The sequence below is a fragment of the Diprion similis genome, chromosome 8 (assembly GCF_021155765.1).
Source record: "Diprion similis isolate iyDipSimi1 chromosome 8, iyDipSimi1.1, whole genome shotgun sequence".
Taxonomy (NCBI): domain Eukaryota; kingdom Metazoa; phylum Arthropoda; class Insecta; order Hymenoptera; family Diprionidae; genus Diprion; species Diprion similis.
Window position 1 is genome coordinate 9,524,876 of NC_060112.1, and position 19,881 is coordinate 9,544,756.

The following is a 19,881-nucleotide window of genomic DNA, read 5'->3' on the forward strand; positions in this document are numbered from 1 at the left end:
AGAATCTTACATTATTCCTATATAAGGGTAGAAGTAATGTTTTTTTGAAAACATGTCGTACCTGTGACAGATCCAGAAAATAAACCAGCAAGTTTGAATTGATGTGGCTGTAACACAGCACACAGTTTTACTTCCTTTCCTTTTTTAAAGTTACTATTGATCGAATTTCCGACACTTGACGGATTAAAGTGTTGCCTCTCCTACAACAAGGGATAATCCATCCCGGATACCCTATAGTCTATACCAAAGGTTGTCAAACATTGCGATATACTTGCCAATACCTAACTGATAGGTGTGTTTGCGGTTTCATGAATGTGGCGTTACCCGTGGAGTACAATGCAGTACAGACTTAGTCAAATTTTTGCAATTCGGGCAATTTCCTACTAGCTGTTCGGAAAAATAAGCGCATTTCCGCGTACAATAAATCCATACCGTTCATCAAGATTGTTAACTCGACTCTGTACTTCGTGTGTACTCATTTTAAACCTTACACAACTGCATGTTACATATCTAAATACCATACTGTATTGAAATGTCACGAGATTGTTACAACCTCACGTGATGTTTCTAGATAGAGAATCATGTGTGTACAATAATGTCATAAGTTATTTTATCGAATTTAAATATTATATAAAAACTACTCTGCATCAGAGTAAGTGGTATTTATTGAACTAATGATACCTACTCAAAGTTTGTAGACCTTGAAAGTGAATGAAATTATTCTAAGCAATAATTGCCACTGCTACGATTTCTATAATTATTTACTACAAATAGGAGGATTGTGACGTCACGATTTTTTCAACACCAAAATTTTCGAAAATCAGCTTATTTCAGAGATATAGGGGAGGGTGGAAAAAGACAATTTTTTTTTGTTTTTAAAAATCCATTATCCCCAGGATATGGTAAATTGGCCTGAAATAGTCTTGGATGAATACTCAAAAATTTACAAAAATGAAAAAACTATAACAAAATTTTTTTTTACCCAATTTTTTGGGCGGTCCATTACGTCCCAGATATCTCACATTGGCCTAAAAATAAGTAAACACATCAAATTTACAATAATTTGGCAGAAAACAAAAAAACAATTTTTACCAAATCTTTGACGGGGGCCATCGTGCCCCACCCTCCCCTACTTACTATGCCTTGTTAATGACTAGCTTAAGAATTAGTGTTCACGTTGTGATGATTTTATATAGCAAATTTATGGAGGAAGAAATCGTTAGGTGTTGCGACGTCATCCTATGCCTAAATTATCCTATCAGACTGACATCTTTAATTTATAATCATGTAGCAATAATTTCATTGATGTAAATATGACACTTTTATTTTCATAAAATTGATTAAATTATGGGCGACTTCACTTGAAAATATAATCACTGCTTTTTCTAATGTGTTGTAAATTTTATTTCTTTCCCTTTCCCTTTGACTTTATTCAATTCATTTGAATAGATGTGTAAAATATGCATTACACAGAAGTTATGTAAAATGCTCTACGCCCCAAGTGAAAGCAAATGACGTAATTAGATTTAAGAGTGTATTGGATTGTTATTGTCGAATATAACTATAAGTACTTACATATATTTATAATAATAAAATAAAACTAATCGAAAAGTATCCAATTATTGTTAGAGCTAAATTTTTACTTCAAACTCTTTGTTTCTAGTCATTACGCGGTTGCAGTTCGATCGTTAATAAAAGGAAATCAAAATCATACCTTTGAAATCCCTACAAAAATTTGCCTCATCAAAAGTATCTTCGCTACAAACATCATGTATGTTGAAAACGAATTTCATTTGAATTTGCTTATTTAAATCAAAATTTATATATTTCGAAAGATATGAATTTGAAATAAAAAAAAATTAGTGGTTCAATCCTTGGAGAACAGCACAATATAACTTAATACATTGACATCTGCAAGTACTTTAAGAGAAGTGTGTGGTTGCCGATTAGTTGCATTATCACAATTAGGCCAGTCTTCTTATGTGAAAAAAATTCTTTTCCTAGAGATATGAAGTGACAAAGATTTTGAATAGACTGACTTTTTACCTGCACAGTTGCTCAGTGGTTGGGGTCTTTCCGAAGTTTTGTTTTCTTGCAATTCAATCAATTTTGCAGCATTGTTAATTTATGACACACCTGCTTATGAGGCAGAGAATAAGTGCCCATCGATAATTTTAGTGGCTTTCAGTCATAGTTGGTCCAAACTAACTGCAATAAAAAATCACAATTTGTCTTAGACTTGAGTTCATAGGTACATTAAATATGTTGCATGTTAATTTTTCATAGTCACCGTTAATTTTTCATATTAAATTCTTTCCAAATGTAATAGATTACTTTAAAATATTAATTAACCCTACTAGAAAAACACACCGGATATCCATGACCGGCATTGACGATTTTAAGATTTCTTCTATCCAAATCTTTAGCATAAAATGTTCAACGTTGAAAAAGTTGATTTTTGGAAATAAAAATTTCAAAAGTTTTCTTCAATGTAAATAAGTAGAATCTTAACTTACTATAATTGAAAAATATTCTTCTACATTGGTCTACATTTCAGAATTTTCCAACTGTTTTGGACACTTCGCCTCTCAACTAGAGCTCATCGAATATTCTGTAGGGCCACGGTGACCCAGTGTGACATTCATTCAAATAAGAATGGAGCGTGTTCTCCTAGGGTGAACGTTTCACATGTTGCAGCTTCAACAATGCACACGTTTTATTTGCCACCTTTCTCGAAGGAAAGGTTTAAAAGAAGCTACGGCTTGACTGATTTTTAAATATTGACCAATCGTATGAGCCTCAGTTCTTTCGATTTCGAAAGATGGCAAATGAAAGATAGGCATTATATGTTAAGAACGATATTACACGATTATTGGTATACAAAACTTTATTAAATACATATAATTTTCTGAATCCATCAATTGAAAACAACAATGTCTAGCATATAAGGATTGAATGATATGGCCGTCATTAAATCCTCCTGTAAATTACCGATAGTTACAACGAGTGCCAACTTGCTGTTGGTGACTTTTACCAATGAAATTCATTGTTAAATTAAACTACATACTGATGTTTTCAATTAAATCAATTAGACTTCTATGTAATAGTGCTTATAATGATTATCTCATCAATTCTAATATCTATTTATAAATAAGACGGTTCGATCTAGACATTATGCACTAATATGAAGATGCAAGTACATAAAATTAACAACTCAAGTTCACTGTTGACGAAATATAAATCGAGGTATCACAGGTATAACAGAAGATGCTGCCTTGAATTACGATTGGCGAAATTCTATTCCAAAATAGGTTTGAAAAAGATGCTACCCCAAGTATAAATTGATTCTTTCTGCAATTAAAGTTCAAAGCACTATATTACGCTTAATGTTATAAAACGCTCGTCAAGATATCCCTATTTTATGCGCACTTGTCAGGAAAATAACTATTTCACGATTAGTATTTTTAATACATGAGCTTCGTTTGTAACACAGATTGGTATTCTCAAAAAAAAAAAAAAATTATTTATAATCAAAACTTTGACATTCAGATGTTCTGATACTTCTTGGAAAAGCCCTTCGATTTTTATCATGATCTGGATTTCTATAAAAGAACATCGGAATTTAGATTGAGAAAAACCCGATTTTCTCAAAAACAAATGTCACTTTTTTCCGTGTACATGGTTTTAGGCCCTAAAAAACTAATTTTTTTTACAAACAATCCGTGCATTTCTAGATTCCGCAAAACGAAAGCTTACGTTTATTTGGTCCCTTCAAGATTTGTATTTTTTCCAGTAGAAATATTTATTCTATTCCTTTTCTTTCAGGAGTCACCTATAGGTTCAAAAGACAATTGATCTAAATTCAAACTGCTGCACATAGAAATGATGAAAAATTCCTTTGTCAAAGGCCAGTTGAGTTTTGGCGCAAATATTTTACAGATCATCATCTCATATCTCGTAAAATAAGGTATGAGATCAGCAGACAAATCAAATTTTATATGTTCACTCGATAAATGAGAGTTTTTAGAATGGCGTATGTACAAGATTTTTAATTAATATTGAGTTGGCTGTGATGATGACAGCTTAAGTTTGTAGAAAATGAATGTATACTTGAGATAGCATCAATTCAATTGTATTTTGACATAGCGTCTTTGCCAGTCACAATTTGAGATAGCGCCTTTTGCATTAATAATTTGATATAGCGTCTGTTTCAGTTAAAATTCGAGACGTCTTTTCCAATTCCGTTCTCAGATACCATCTTTTCCACGCGAAATTGAAGATTCTATATTTTCCAATCGCATTTTGGGACAGCATCGTTTCCAAACGTATTTTGAGATAGCATGAAATGCCTCTGATACGTTAAAACATCTATAATTGTCCCATGACAATTTTAGTTTCAAGTTCAAAGCAAAGAAAATATACCTCACTTGCATATGCATAATTTGGAATGAACAATAAATAAGAAACTAATTCAATTCTTTAATATTATCCTGTAGAAGATCATCAGCTATTGTATTTAACTTAAATCTTACTCATAGATATACGAATTCATAGGTATGCAATAGAGAATAACCAACTTCGTATAAGGGTCACACTTGCATAAGAGACATTTTACGAACTTGGCGTAAAAATTCCGATTTGTCTGTAACTTACTACAAGTCCATCCAATTTTAGATCGCTACTGCTTTTTCTTCAAAAGAATAACTTAAAAATTTTAATGAAAAATTAGAAGAACATTTTTCGGTTAGCGATATGAAATTTCACGCACTTTCATATCTCGATTCACGTTAAAAGTGATGGAATTTGCAAACGAAAATTACTCGATTTACCACATTACCAAGTACGCTACTTGATCAGGAAGGTAAATATTCTGAACATTACATAGTTTCAGGTCTAGAAGTTATGTGTCGATTTTCCACCGTCAATACCATTGAACTATTATTTATTCAAAGGACTTTTTTGACTCTCTTTTGATGTTGCCTGACGGTCTTTTTTTCTGTTAGAATTATTTTTAAATAACGGTTCGGTAAACTATAAAAATTTTGTAACGGAATATTTTATATTTCACTTGAAATATTATAAAATTTAATCATGCTGAATAATGACGCTAATAAAATTTCTTCAGAAGAAATTTCTCTTCTTAGGTGACAGACAATTCGATTATTGATTAACTGCTGCTAATTGCCTGCAAGAAAAGAAAATTAGAAAACCAGTTTACCAAACTATTGTACCTAGATCACAGGTGATACGATACTAAATAAACCCCATAAATTAAATCAGATGAAACAGATTCAAACGTTTTCTCTTTTACACAGTTACTAAATCTACTTTCAAAGGAGTTTATTTGAAATCCATAGCAACTATACTGTACTGTAGCTTTGCACAGATTCATATCTGTTAATTATTGAATTGAGCATGTATACATTACATGATCAATAAAAACATCGTGTCTCATCATCGTTTCGGTTAATTTCAAGAAGACACTGAGCTGATTATATTTATTATTGTTGACAGAGAGGCTCTGCAGTTTATTCAAACTTAAATAAAATGAATTATTATATTTGAATCCGTTACTATGCTCAAGCATGGAATGCTGACAAAACTTCGTTAGTCTGCGATATCAACAGCCAGAAACACGAAAATTTAGTCATACACTCCAAGCACAAACAAAGCAACGAATTCCGAATAAAACTGTAGAGCATTATACCCACTGACACAAATAAATAGAATTAATTACGCTACTACGACTTTTTTAAACTTAAATCAGCGAAAAATACGTACATACAAAAAGACAATTCGGTTGATATAAAAGTATCACAAGACTGTAATAACGAAAGTTCCAAGTTTGCATCATATTATTTCGCATTTAATATGATGATTAGGTTGCGATATAAAAAGGAAGAATACTTTTACAGATATTCTACAGATTGTGAATTACCAAATTGCAGGATTTTTCCAGGTTTCCCAAGTCATCGTTCAGTAAAATTTCAAGTCATTTTTAATGCCTCAACAACTGACTTTAAAATAAGTTTCAAAGAAAGGCTTGTAAGAGTTTCATTAGCAATAATTTTCGTGGAGGAAACGTTTACCTGGTGTTCCAAGTATTTATAGCCTTATCAATCAACGGAGCTAAATAAAATAATATACACACAATTGAAAAAGATTTGTTGAATTTACCAAATATAACAAAAGAAACGTGATGTGAGTCTGTTTTAATAAATGCATTATATAGAGAAAAGAAACTTTTTTTTTAAATTAATAAATTTCTGTGCACAAAATTAAGGTTTTTAGGTAGGTTTTTCCTTTCCAAATCAAAGGAAGTATTGTCCCTGACTGATGTAGAAATTTTTTTTATTTAATCAATAAATTTTAGTTTCCCATCAATTCGATAAGATCTTCATTTCCCATTCTGTGGCCACCGTTTGTCTGATCATAGATTATTATTCACTGTACAACTTTTTCGATAAAAAAGTCTACATGAACAATGAAACGAGTTTGAAGTATGAGGTCTAAAATATTGACTACACGTTTTCCATTGTTTGAGGTGTCTTGAAAGTTGTGGATAATTATTTCTTTCGTTTGTTTAAATAAAAATCATAACGTGGTGGAGATTTCATTTCCGTAGAATTTCATGTTTATTTGTATGTGCAACCTCAATCTTATTTTAAAACAAATAATCTAGTAGATGTTACCTAGACTCGTAGGATTTCAGCAGACTTGTTATAACAGATAGCGATCCAGTCCGGTTGTGTTGCACCCCATTGAATCTGATTAACTTCACCTTCTGCAGCTGTGTACGCAAGAATTGGATCTTCTATAGCTCTTGGCATCTGCTGAATGTCCCAAATTAGTGCTTGGTGATCATCACCAGCCGTGCAGATATGACAACTTGAATGTGGCGCCCAAGCTATTCCATTTACGCTTGCTCTATTATAACAAACAACGCGAAAACATAATTATTATTTATAGATTATTTACATAGATTAAATATCATGATGCATAACTTTGGAGTTTAAAATATTTATTTTATATGTAATTCTAATATGAATACATTCAATAATGTTGTATTTTCCAATACTTGGTGATAGGGACATGCTAGCCAGTTTTTGTAGGAAAAAATATTGCCTAACTTTTCTTCACCAGTTGTCAAATTTTTCCTGACTAAAGTTCGTATTGTCTTCATTAGTGCTATGAAATTAAAAAACCTTCAATATATATATATATAGATACATATAACGGTGGTACTCATTCACGGTTCCGATAAGTTTTTAACATTCGCTCCCCAAATCAGCTCAAAATAATTCAAAAATTTCAATTTTCCGATTTTTGTGAGACTCTTATCTCAACTCTAACTCCTCCCACAAAGAGAATGCATTTCCCCATATAAAATATACATGTTCAGGCCATATTGTCAGCATATATTTTATGATACAAGTAATAATTTTCAAATAAAGTCTAAAATATAATTCTAATAACGTATCCAAAGGGAGTAAGACATATCACCGAGAGTGAACAGTTGACATTAATGTAATAACATAATACTTTCAACCAGACTATTTGATTTATGACATTGGTATCGTTAAGCATATCATTTTTCAAGATTGCTTTTGTCCATGTTGACCAATGAATAGCAGATTGATTCAACTATTGAATGAAAAAAGTCTATTTCCAGGAAATTTAAAAAAAAGTTTTACAACCAAAGTAAGCTAGCGTGATTACAAATTGAACAAGTCCATGGAAATTTTCACCTTTTTAAAGTATCTTGAAGTGAAAAATTGGTGTTTAGGCTTTTCGTCCTAATTTCATTCCGTATTTTTTTTTTTTTTATTTCTAGGCAAATAACCAAAACTTGTAATTATAATTCTCTTAAACACTCAACATGCGAATATCTTAGAATGAAATGATCAAAAAAGTATTGAATTTCAGTTGTACCTACAACCTCTTTGATGGGAGTGTGCTATAAAATTTATACTTCATGTAATATTGATAGTAGAACATTACTGCTTATTTTCCTTATAACAATACTTGTCCCAAGAAATACTTTCCCAAAATGAGAAAACTTTTGAAACGATCCACAACTACATTTGAGAAAATTACATTATCAAAATTTCCATACAGTGTGATGAAGACAGGTAACAATAATCGTATCATATGTACCTGTGATTATTTAGCCTAGCGACTGGTGTGCAAGGAACACGAACATCCAAAATGATGACTTCACACGCATCCATAGCAACAGTCGCTAAATAATTTGGATCTTGTTTGTTCCAGGCAAGGCGCAGCAGTGGTGTATGCTGAGGATCTTCGTATATAATTGTAGAATGTTCCAAATGACGCAGGTCAAACATTCTCACAGAGCCGTCGGCTCCTACCGAAGCAAACATATCTCTTCCTCCGCCTGCTCGACTGAATGCAATATCATAGACTTCCTTGTCATGAGCAATAAGTTGCGTTTTAACGTGACCAGCAACCAAACTAACTCTCCCTACTACCTGCCCAGTTTCTAAGCCCCATATTGTGCAGGTTGTGTCAATACTTGATGTTCCAACTAAATTTGGATCCACTTCATTCCAGTCAAATGATGTTAGGGGTGCACAGAAGTCTGAATTTTTGTTATTATTCAGTACACACTCCAGTCGTGTTTCTACGTCTATTGCACGCCAGACCCGAAGGTAATCCCCAGATGTGGCCAACAAATCAGGAAACAGAGCTAGAACAAAATGTATGTGATATTTAATATACCTATGGAGTTATTCATGTATAAGATCAAAGTCAGCCACGGCTTTTGTCTGAGTTGTTAACTTTCAAAAATATTATACAATTGAGTAAGCTCGTTGTTTTGTTTTTGAGGATACAGTTGGTTTATGCGTATTTCAGAAATGATAAGCGTCTTACGTACATTTGGCATCAGGCATCCACATTATTTTGGTCGTTGGATATGGATGATCGAAGGTACTTTTGGCAGTAAACTCTGAAGTTTCCTCATCGAGAGAAACAATCTGTACTTTGTTGTTATATTCTTCAACGAAGCTACCTAATGCTAGACGAAATCTTTTATCAGGGCGCACTGACCAGTTCATACTGTAAAGTGGCCACGGTGCTTCATATTTGTAAATTTCTTTTCGCTTTGGTGGAACACTGTGTAGAGCCATTTTTTACCCACAATTGTTGAACTATTCAGTTATTACAGCATTAAAGAAATTTCTACTCGTTGCTTTTCTCCTCGCAGAATAGCAAAGACCGAAATCCGGATCGTAAAATGCTACCATAGACCGGAGCGGATTTTAATCTGCGTAAGTGTTACTCAACTTTCGATCATTATTGCCATTTTATACACAAGAGTAATACAAGATTATGTATGAACAGATGAAATCTTCAATGTCACTAAACTGTGTGATGATAGAACGTGAATGTTGGTTCATTTAAAACTTGTGCTAATGCATATTTTTCGGAATTTTTTGTAAACACAATGACAGTCATAAAGTAAAATTAGTTGTATAGACCATCGACCGTAGCAGTTCGCTCAAGTCACAAATGACGTTTCGGCTGTTTGGCGCTAGAGGTCGATACTCACCCGTTCGATATCCCTAGTAATTTAAACCACGAGGCTCAGGCCGGATTTTCACGGGCAGCGAAGTGCTGCCGCAGTATTTTGCTGCGAAGTTTTTGACCAATAGGAATGCCAATAAAGCAAGGAAGCGCTACTTAGAATTAGAGTCCAGCGCTATCTGATGCGCGCCGAATACTAATTACCTATTTTTTTGGCATTCCTATTACCCGAAAACTAAATATTTTAGGAGGATTCTATGATCCTGTTAATTCCCGTCGTTTCCTCATGTTTTAATTCTAGTAGATTCCTGGTGTATTTTTATTTCTTTAACGCTGTAAGACGTAACTTGATGTAATCCAAGTGTTCTCATTTATCACTCGCGAGGCTCACTATCGGTGCACGACTAACCGGTTCAGACCTTTCTCCGTAAGCGCTCGAGTCGAACTACTACGGATCACTCTCGTCTCTCCGCTGCCCCTCTCTGGCGCGCTAATCGCTTCTCCTTCTGCGCATGCGCACTACTTGCCCCCCACTCTTCCCCCGCTTTTTTCGCGCGGCACATAATGGTGCAAAGATTCCTCTCGCTCGCCACGATCCATTATGTCGATGCTGTATGCCATAGTGCGCAGCATCACCATACATGCGTTGATGTGCATGACGTACAAACTTCTTGCATCTACCATGTCACATGTCATATGTATAGGCAACAGAAAACGTCTTCATTCGACCAAAGATGAAGAATGACAGGCAATTCTATAGCTAGGGAAACAAAGTAAAATTGAAAACTTAACGGAATCAAAGGAGAGCTAGTTAGAGGCTCCGCTCGGTTGGTGATACCAGCAGTGTTACCAGATAGCTGTTGCACAAATCTCAAGGGATAACTTTTAAATCCTGCTATTCTTATAGCCCACAACGAAAATCCTCCTTAATTTCTTCCTGCAATTTTTAACTGACAACTGAATCAATAATTGATGATCTTGAATCAAGTTGTACTACATACAATGTGGCATATATGATTGGCATGCAGAAATAAAATCCACATAGACATAGCTCAAACAAGGACACGAATAAGCCCGTGCTACTATTCTCTGTCTCTTGCTGTTCGGCGGCCATATTCTCGGTCTCTCTCGCTCCGCTACACTTTCTGTACACGCGAAGCTACCTTCAGTAGTATATGCTTTAAGGTGACTCCTTAACCTTATAATGAGACATATGCTTCAGTGTAGGTTATGCGTGATCCTAGCCCACGTCCTGGCCGCTATTCCACGTGCTGTGATTATTTCCCAATTCATCATTGATAATAAATCAAAATAATCATTGTAAAATGGGTAAAGCGAAGAAAATAAAGGTTTCGAAGCGAGATCCTCAGGATGTTAAAATTGGCTTAGCAGAACAAATCAACAGCGAAAAAGTGGTCAAGCAGAAGAACAGAACAAAAATTAGGCACCGAAAAGATGAGGATGAAGAAGTACGTAAAATTCACTACAAATAAGATTGGATTCTTCATAATATCATTCTCTGAAATCGAGTCCAACGATAATTACCACAGTTTTCACGAGGTTGAAATTCGTCACGTTAATTCTAACGTTACAATTTTACAAAACATCATTTCGCAATCTTAGAATTTAAATCTCAAATTATTTAAATTGTAATGAAGCAAAACATTCTGATTTTTTTCAAAATCAACTCCTAGATAATTCTGTGGTTGTAAGATCGTAATTATTTGTGCAATATTCCATTTGTTCAACGTTACTAATGTCAAATTCTTATATTTTTGTTACTTTTTAATAATCTCACACCAATGACAGATCATGAATATATTCTCCATGTTGTGTAAGCAACTTTGTAAAGATATTTTTTGTTATTTGTTATACTTATGCTTGGTGTAAAACATTTTTTCAAAATAATGATTTTGGGCGATATTTATGTGCATCCACTTATGATTTTTGCCATACATCCTCTTTGCCAATGAGTGGTTATTAAAGTAAGATGAATCTTTCAGTTTGTCGACTCTGGTCTCTCGCAAAAGATTTTGTCACAAGCCAGGCGTCAACAAATGGAAATGGAGGAGGAGGGTGAAATGGAAAGACCTTCAAAGTCTCCAAAAAAACCTGTTACTAAACTTGGCAACGATGATAGCGAGGGTGAAGCAGAATCAAGTGAAGATGAAATAGGAGATCACTATTTCGACAACATAGAAATCAATGAAGAAGACGAACGGGCTTTAGAGATGTTTATGAACAGAGATAAAGCGCCGATGCGAACATTAACTGATATCATAATGGACAAGTTGACTGAGAAAAAGACTGAAATTCATACACAATTCTCTGACGCTGGTTCCATTCAGATGCAGGAACTTGATCCAAGGGTTCGACAAATGTATGAAGGAGTTAGAGATGTGCTGGCTAAATACCGCAGTGGGAAATTACCAAAAGCGTTCAAAATTGTGCCAAACTTGAAGAACTGGGAACAGATATTGTACATTACAGATCCACCTAAATGGTCTGCTGCTGCGATGTATCAAGCAACTAGAATTTTTGCATCCAATTTGAAAGAGAAAATGGCACAAAGATTTTTCAACCTCGTTTTATTACCTCGTGTCAGGGACGACCTTGCAGAATATAAAAGGCTCAATTTTCATCTATACCAAGCATTAAGAAAAGCTTTATTCAAGCCTGGTGGTTTTATGAAAGGCATACTATTGCCGCTTTTGGATTCTGGTTCTTGTACACTGAGAGAAGCTACCATAATTGGTTCGGTAGTTGCCAAAAATTCTATTCCAATCTTACATTCATCCGCAGCAATCTTAAAAATTGCAGAAATGGATTACACCGGTGCCAATAGCCTCTTTTTGAGAATATTTTTGGACAAAAAATATGCCCTCCCATATCGTGTCGTAGATGCTGTTGTATTTCATTTCCTGAGGTTTGTATTTTAGTATTTTCAATTAGTTGTTTTTACAAGAATACACCATTATCTTTCGTATTTGACAATTCCGTAAAATAAGTATGAAAAAAAATAATCAACTCTCATTTTGGTGTTTTTGGTAGAAACGAAAACCTGTAGCACGTTGATTTTTGTTTGTAACTTTATCATTCAGTCTGGAAAATAAAATAATTGTCTGTCTATATTGAACATGCGATAACTAATTCTTATTAGTTACTTTGGTCGGTCAAAATCACATTTTTAATGGCTTTGCGACCAGTCAGGATTCTCCAGAACTAACGATATGTAACACATCGGATGTAAAAATAGCTTCAATCAATCGTTTAACAATGTAAATTTTACTTGTATAATTTCAGATTTAGCACAGACTCAAGAGACTTGCCTGTTCTCTGGCATCAAGCACTTTTAACATTTGTTCAGCGTTACAAAAGTGATGTCAGTTCAGAACAGAGGGATGCTCTGCTGGAATTACTGAAGAAGCAATCACATCATTCAATTACTGGCGAAGTACGGAGAGAACTGCAACATGCCAAATGCAGGGATATTGAAGCTACAGAGCCTAAGAGTGAACCTATGTTGATTACATGAAAGGCTATTCTCAGAATTGGCTCAAGATGAGATGATATTAAAGCAATTACGCCTGTAATTCATTGTTTGAAACATGTAAATATTTAATAAAATGTCTAACATGAAACAAAAGCTGTGCATAGTGATCAGGAAAGCATTGATTAATCTGAGTCAAATCATTGAAGTTTTCTTATGTGTTTCTTAGTCAGGTCACAAGATATTCAGTGATAATTTCAACTATATTTTAGATGTTTAACGTGTAGTTTTTGAAAGTAAATGAGTTTTGCATAGAGAGAAGAAAGGGATACCGTGTAGCTGTTTCTGAATGTATATTATTATATTACATCTACAATATTGACATAATATTTTATCGTACAGCCAGGACAAAAACAAATACTTATCACTTATCCTCATACACTCTTTTCGACTCATACACACTTCTAATTCGAAACCTTTCGTAGAGCTATCACAATCGACACCTCCAACTAATCATCAATAATATTCATCACTAATTAAGTACGACAAATATAAAATTGTAGTTTTCATTAAAATGAAAAAACTGGAAAGTCGATTGGACGCAATGTATAAAATAAAGTATAAAATATTCGTATACTGTTCAAACTAAACACATGGGATAATTTATGTGACTCCAAATATCAGTACCTCAGTGTCAGCGGTGTCCTGTTTCAAATGACAGTAACCGTCAGATGGCTTATGTATCAATTAAAAACAATCATATATTTACATTAATGTCCTTCATGCGTCAGGTGGAACTTAAACACATGTCATTAATAATAGGATGCAAATCCACAGTAAATGACAATTAGCATTGAAGGTAGCTGTTGTCAAGTATTTAAGAAAATAAAAATAAAGTGCATGACTCTAGGTACAGATTGAGACATAGAAGTCATAAAAAAATATGCAATAAATACTGGATACAACTATCAGATATCTAGATGAATGACTTCAATTTAAAGGAGCAAAAGTCTATCATTGAATCCCGATTTGGATTTCCTGCGTGTAACATAGCTGCGAGTTTTGCAATAGAATTGCTTGATAATCGTAAAATATGCTATATTCTAGATTGTTATAACTTTTCAATATTACCCTAATATGACTTTTGCAACTTTGGCTTTGAAAAATTACAATTAGTGAGGAAGAAATTTTCTGACAATTTTAAATATCGGTTAGAAAAAAAATTATTGCTTTTTTGGACAGTCTTTTGAAATAAAGGATATTATGGGAAGCAAAAAGGAGCTAACCAACCAATAATGAAAAGGCCATAATATTACAAAATATATAAGACACAAAAACACTGGCTTTTTTCTTTTTCTATTTTGAATGTTACACAAATTTCAATCGTAGGATTCGTTTGTTAGCTCCTTATTGCGTAAAATGCATAATACTAGAATTTTATATCTAACGTATTCTAAGTTAAACATTGCAACAGTACAGGATAGATGTTTTCAAAAAATGTCAAGGGTTTACTTTTTACTTAATGGATTAATCTTCGCAGATTGACACCCTAAGTCTTTAATCTTTTCTTTTTAATTAATTGCAAATTCATCCCAAATGTTGAATACTTTTATTTCATAAAAAAAATTAAAGGAATCGAACTCTATATAAGAGTAATAATAAAATGCAATTCAGTAATTGTGAAATGTGTCAATAAGAAATAAATCTTACTTATGCATTTAATGGAATAAATGACTAATTTTCGTTGAAATCTTTTGAGCAACAGTGAGCCAACGCAGATTTTGAATTATGTTTGACTGGTGAGATCAAATTATACGATACTATGAATCCATTGTGATGATTAGTTACAATTCTAGATTAACAATTGCGGGGTTTTCTGGGCTATTTTTCCAACAATGTAAGTAGATAATTGAACATTGCTTAACCTTCAAGTTTCCTTCAGATATTTTTACCAATTCAAATCTAAAGTTTAACACCAATAGGAACGCAGAGACTTATCAGAATATTTTGAAGATCTCTTATAAATTTGGAAAACCAACTGGCGATTGATTGATTCGTTGACTTGGTCACCGCTCATTTCTTCTTAAAAAAACTCGAAATATTCTTTGAACCAGCTGCTGCCTTCTGTCTGGACATCTCTTTCTTCGAAATTGTCAGAGGTTTTTGGGGCTACAATATTTGAAAAGATATTTTAAAAATAATCTGACACATAGCTCTGTTGACTGATACATTCTAATTCACGGTCACCGTGAGCTCGATTCATTTGAGTTTACAGCAGACACTATTTTTCCTGACCAAAATTAATATAAAACTACCCCAAAAGGCCATTTAATTGATTTCTGTTTCACAAGTGCTTAGACCTAGCTTTGTTTTCAAAATTAATCGAGCGTTTGACCAGTAATTGTTTCTTAATTTATCATTCATTGAACTTACTAGTATGGAAGTATAATATTTCAATTAGCAATGCATTTCAATGAAGGAAAAGATGACTTTAATTTGCTGGTATAAAATTTATATCTTTTTTTACAAGTATATGTATATTCAGAGTACAGGGAAAACAGAAACAACATTTGCTATTATTCAAAACAAAGACAGTAATGAAATATTTTTATATGGTTTAGGATTGGAATATCCTATTTTACATGCTGGATCCATTACAAAAATCTAATTTTTTATTGTCATTCAAGACGTATATCTTTGACATACCGAAAGTTATCGAAATCTGTTTTATTACGAACATTGATTGTTGAGTGAGAAAAATCGCCCTCCTGAAGAAGCAATCATTCAGTGAAATATGATGAACACAAAATTTGAAAAGTTATGAAGTCTCAGATGCAAGTCTTTCAACAAGCCACCTAACAAGAACAAAACTAGTTTTCATACTGTTTCAACAAACTGGTTGAAGGTTTCTGAATTAAAGCAACCTTTCCAATGTAAAAATAGATATTATTAGCACTTTTCAGAGGCTAAGAAATGAATAAATAAATTTCGTTTCGAAAATTATACAAATATTTGGTAGGCGATTGCTTGACAATCAGTCTTGATAGTTTTTATACAGCGGGTGTATCTGTAAATATTATGGCGCCAGATCCCCAGCCCTATAAATCTAAGTTCACTTATCTTTAAGTTGTAAAACAAATTTTGTATCAGAGGTTACAGAATTTAAATATGTTCTCAGGGTTCGTAATCAGTTCTTTATACTTCAGAGTAATTGTCAAATAAGGAATGTTTTCCAGCTATAAGTGACGTTTTCAAGGTCTATTGAACACTTAATTTATATTCAATCTGTGATAGCACTGTTTGTCATGCTTGTCACATCATGAACTATGAACTGATATATGATTAGAAAGCCGTACAAATTAGGTCTTTCAATGGTAAAAAAAATAAAATTTTTAGACAAATATAAAACAGAGAAACATAAAGCAATTGGGTCGAATATTTTCTTTTTCGTCAAAAAAGATGATTGTGGATATTACAAGCAATTGAGTTTCATTCATTCTGTAATATATAAGTTTACCTTAGCACAGGTGACGTCACGTCGTTGTAGTTTTGAATTGTTTGTATTGGCTTTCATTTTCGTTTAATGGAAAAAAGGTTTCTCTGTTTTAAATGCATATCAAATTTTTACATGCAAAGAAACAATTGTCTAGAAACCTTGCAAAATGAATTTTTCACTCAATTCTCCGAAATCTATTCAAAAAATTGTGTGCGAAAACAAATCCCCGAGATTTACAAATTTTCTATAATTTAGCATACGTACATACCTTTTCAGGTTTTGTTAAGTCTAGTGCTCCATTTCTGGGGATGGACTCCGCCTCTGGTGAGTCTTTTTTAGCTTTCTTTTCGTCGCTGCTTTCTTTTGGACTGTTTGACTTTCGTTTTTTATTTTCTGCGTCTTCGGGCAGACTTAAGTGCTGAGCTAGTTTTTTAGACAAGTCTTCTGCAAGGTATTCCGAAACTATGCCGTGTGCATATTTAAGATATTCTGAAAGAAATTGAGACTGTTGTTATTGATCAATTTAATGAAATTAAATATTTATATATCTCGGTATATTAATGCTTTATTGTATGTCAATTCAGAAATTTCGTTATTAGAAAATGAGAATTGATATCCGGGTTCTTACCAACTTCCGTGCCAGATTCATGTTTGTTGCTTTTAATGTAGGTAGCACTAACAGCTCCTTGGGATACATGGACACCTTTCTGCCTGAGTATTTCTGCGACTCGCCCAACTTTTTTTTGAAGCCAGACCATTGCTTTGTCTTCGTTAAACTTGAAAGCTTGCAGTTCCTCGTCACCCTTGCGATCTGCGATCAAAGACAGTTTTAGATTTTGACATCGTGCAAGGCGGGATGTTCCTGGGTAATCTTCATCACGAAGAATTTGCTCAAGTGGCATTACTTGTTGTGACTGAAATGAAATATAAATTGTATATCAATTTGTGATAGAAAGTTTTGTCGTAACGTTCCACTTATTCCTATTTCTTGTATAGTTTAGTCTTGAATGATGAAATAATCATTGGCATGAACACTAACCTTCCTTAAATATGGTAAAACCAAGAATATTGGATCAATTGGCGTGGACAAATGCATCTTTCCATCAGACTTAACATTGTCGTCAATGAACCATGATCGTTTATTTTCGTCAAAGGTTAAAACTTCTTGTACGGTAGTATCACCTGGGCTAAATACAAACATAGCCGGCTGGTTAGAGGCTGGGTGTCGGAGTTTAACTACATCCGGAGAACTACCATCGGTATTTTCCAAACCATCACCTGAAAAAAAATCAATGAAAAAGATTGATATAACAAAATGGATGGGGAAAATGAAAAAATTTTCATGTTGACAATATTCTATTGGATACTAAATTCATACAATGTCCTAGTTGCAAACTTGATTACGTACCTTTAGTCGCATTTCAAAACATAACAAACTAGACGACAAGGCATTTGGATTTGAAGAAATAAACAATCTAATTTTTATTGGATGAAATTTGTGTAGGGTCACCAAATCGATGCTGGTGAAATAATTTTAGCAGGACAGCAGTAGTCTCTTGTAATTACATAAAGAATAACAACCAGCATCGTTCTTTGATCGACGATAGTATTGATCCAGGTATAAAAAAAAAAGCATAAGACTGAAAATTCATGACAACAATTGTATTGGGACGAGAAACGGGTGAAAAACTTGATTGCAGCTAATTTTTTTCCCTACAATTGACCAGTTGTTTGATTTATTTATTCTCTTTTTTTATTTACCTTTCATAAGGAACACCCAAGTGTTGGCTGCCGGGTGCGAATTGGACGTTTTGACGCATTTTTTCGGTGAGGCTTTGACACGCGGCATGTTACTCAACGTTGTCAAATGACAAATTTGATAATTAATGTTGATTTTTATTTAATGTAATGAAGGAGACATACAGGAATAAAGTTCACAAGTCGGCCATTTTTAACAACTACCCAGTACCCGGCCGTCGGCCTGTCCGCAGGTTCGGCAATACCATTTTCACTGCTAAGTGCAGCCAGGGTATAAAACATAACATAACATACAAAATATCTTCTATAACTCGACGGAACACCACATGCAATGCCCTCTAGTAACGAAAGTATGAAAATGCAAGAGGCTATCCAGTGCCGGATTGATTGGATCTCATGACTCAGGTTCATTCTGTCATAATTGTTTAATTTAGTTTGGAATGCATTTTGTTCGTCGGAAAAGTAAAATGCGCAGTGCTTTTGTATGAGTAGAAAATTGCCCTTCTGCTAATGGAACGATTATTTGTCAGTATACTTTCAGAGCAATGGAATGCTGTTGCAATTAGCTTGCCTGATTTGATAATTTTTATACTAGTGTAATCGTAATATGGAATGGTATTCCGGTAAGCTTTTGGTATACACATGTCTGTGATTACCGACTAGGTTTGTCATTTCAGCAATTGATACCAACTGAGTGGAGATCAGTTATGGTCCAACGGTAACTAAGTCCTTGGCGTATCTCTTTTTTATTGACCATTGGATGTCTGATCTAACGTATCGACGGTAACTTCGCCTACATAATACTGTAAATCGCAGACACGGCAAATAGGTTTTTAGTTTTTTTTTACTTACCACTCCTCTGTTTTCAATGAAAAAAAAGAACAAGAGAATGACTTGAAAAATAAAACGTTCCCTTTCACAAGATCTCCATGTTTTTAGTTTAGAAAATCACCTTTGACCATTTCAGGAATTGACGCGGCTGTTCTTAAATTGTAACGGATTATATTTTGTATTTAATGTTTCCAACAGTTTTTAAGTTACCTATAATTACAAAAAAAAATTGCATGAGAGCGGGAAATTCCTAGGCTGGTCCAACAAGATCAGCTATGAGTCTATGGGGCTCCCAGATGAAGACGTTGTTTTGTTTTCTAAGAAGCGATACATTGGATTGCTACTTGGAATTTGAGACTATATACATACTTTTGCAATCACAAATTTTGTGGCCAACTTCTGAAACTTTTGAGCTTCAATAAAAGAATCATTCCAATCACGAGTTTCCATAAAAGTGGTACGCACGCCTGCTATATTTTATCATATACATAAAGCGAGTCGTGATCACGACTGACTATCTTTTGAGCGTTTTTCAAGTTTAAAAGCTAAATTTTACAAGAATTCATAATATTAACAAAATTATTAATGGAAAATTGCAACATAAACATACGCAGTTTTGTGTGTATACAAGCAAGGATAGATCGATTTTCCGTCTTCCTATTCGCACGACCTTTTTGTAGGATCTTTGGCTCTACCTTTCCACTCAAGCTGACCCCATCTTGGCCTCTCTATTTATAATATCTCTATGCTTATGGCA

General features: G+C 33.7%; 3 protein-coding genes across 7 annotated transcripts; 1 reads left to right on the forward strand and 2 right to left on the reverse strand.

The window, feature by feature from the left end:
* Positions 1–1,936: 1,936 nt before the first annotated feature.
* Positions 1,937–9,472, reverse strand: LOC124408738 (DDB1- and CUL4-associated factor 7). 2 transcript variants are annotated; one of them, XM_046885888.1, is made up of 4 exons: positions 8,900–9,472; positions 8,158–8,710; positions 6,693–6,927; positions 1,937–2,208 (listed from the first exon to the last, which is right to left on the reverse strand). In XM_046885888.1, exons 1-3 carry the CDS (start codon positions 9,150–9,152, stop codon positions 6,693–6,695), a joined length of 1,041 nt encoding a protein of 346 aa, XP_046741844.1. In that variant the 5' UTR covers positions 9,153–9,472; the 3' UTR covers positions 1,937–2,208. The 2 variants fall into 2 exon arrangements, with proteins under 2 accessions (XP_046741844.1, XP_046741842.1); XM_046885886.1 differs by lacking the exon at positions 1,937–2,208 and having other exon boundaries at positions 6,584–6,927; positions 8,900–9,471.
* Positions 9,473–10,773: 1,301 nt separating this feature from the next.
* LOC124409979 (bystin) lies at positions 10,774–13,190 on the forward strand. Its single transcript, XM_046887999.1, has 3 exons — positions 10,774–11,018; positions 11,553–12,475; positions 12,853–13,190. Exons 1-3 carry the CDS (start codon positions 10,875–10,877, stop codon positions 13,082–13,084), a joined length of 1,299 nt encoding a protein of 432 aa, XP_046743955.1. The 5' UTR covers positions 10,774–10,874; the 3' UTR covers positions 13,085–13,190.
* A 189-nt stretch (positions 13,191–13,379) lies between these two features.
* LOC124409981 (ribonuclease H2 subunit B) lies at positions 13,380–18,572 on the reverse strand. 4 transcript variants are annotated; one of them, XM_046888003.1, is made up of 6 exons: positions 18,297–18,572; positions 17,575–17,813; positions 17,164–17,449; positions 16,804–17,024; positions 16,557–16,606; positions 13,380–15,208 (listed from the first exon to the last, which is right to left on the reverse strand). In XM_046888003.1, the coding sequence occupies exons 1-6, from the start codon at positions 18,382–18,384 to the stop codon at positions 15,193–15,195; spliced, it is 900 nt and encodes a 299-aa protein (XP_046743959.1). In that variant the 5' UTR covers positions 18,385–18,572; the 3' UTR covers positions 13,380–15,192. The 4 variants fall into 4 exon arrangements, with proteins under 4 accessions (XP_046743959.1, XP_046743957.1, XP_046743960.1 ...); XM_046888001.1 differs by lacking the exon at positions 16,557–16,606 and having other exon boundaries at positions 18,297–18,569; XM_046888004.1 differs by lacking the exon at positions 13,380–15,208 and having other exon boundaries at positions 16,557–16,639.
* Between the last annotated feature and the right edge of the window lie 1,309 nt (positions 18,573–19,881).

Bases quoted from the DNA above. Each gene is read 5' to 3' on its own strand.
- LOC124409979 (XM_046887999.1), top strand. From the start codon at position 10,875: ATGGGTAAAGCGAAGAAAATAAAGGTTTCGAAGCGAGATCCTCAGGAT. The intron at 11,019-11,552 runs GTACGTAAAATT...TGAATCTTTCAG, and splicing joins GAAAAGATGAGGATGAAGAA to TTTGTCGACTCTGGTCTCTC. The intron at 12,476-12,852 runs GTTTGTATTTTA...GTATAATTTCAG, and splicing joins GTTGTATTTCATTTCCTGAG to ATTTAGCACAGACTCAAGAG.
- LOC124409981 (XM_046888001.1), bottom strand. From the start codon at position 18,384: ATGCCGCGTGTCAAAGCCTCACCGAAAAAATGCGTCAAAACGTCCAAT. The intron at 17,814-18,296 runs GTAAATAAAAAA...ATTTTTTTTCAG, and splicing joins TTGGGTGTTCCTTATGAAAG to GTGATGGTTTGGAAAATACC. The intron at 15,209-16,803 runs GTATGTACGTAT...CAAATATTGTAG, and splicing joins ACTTAACAAAACCTGAAAAG to CCCCAAAAACCTCTGACAAT.
- LOC124408738 (XM_046885888.1), bottom strand. From the start codon at position 9,152: ATGGCTCTACACAGTGTTCCACCAAAGCGAAAAGAAATTTACAAATAT. The intron at 8,711-8,899 runs GTACGTAAGACG...ATTTTGTTCTAG, and splicing joins GTGGATGCCTGATGCCAAAT to CTCTGTTTCCTGATTTGTTG. The intron at 6,928-8,157 runs GTACATATGATA...TTGTTATAATAG, and splicing joins GCTAGGCTAAATAATCACAG to AGCAAGCGTAAATGGAATAG.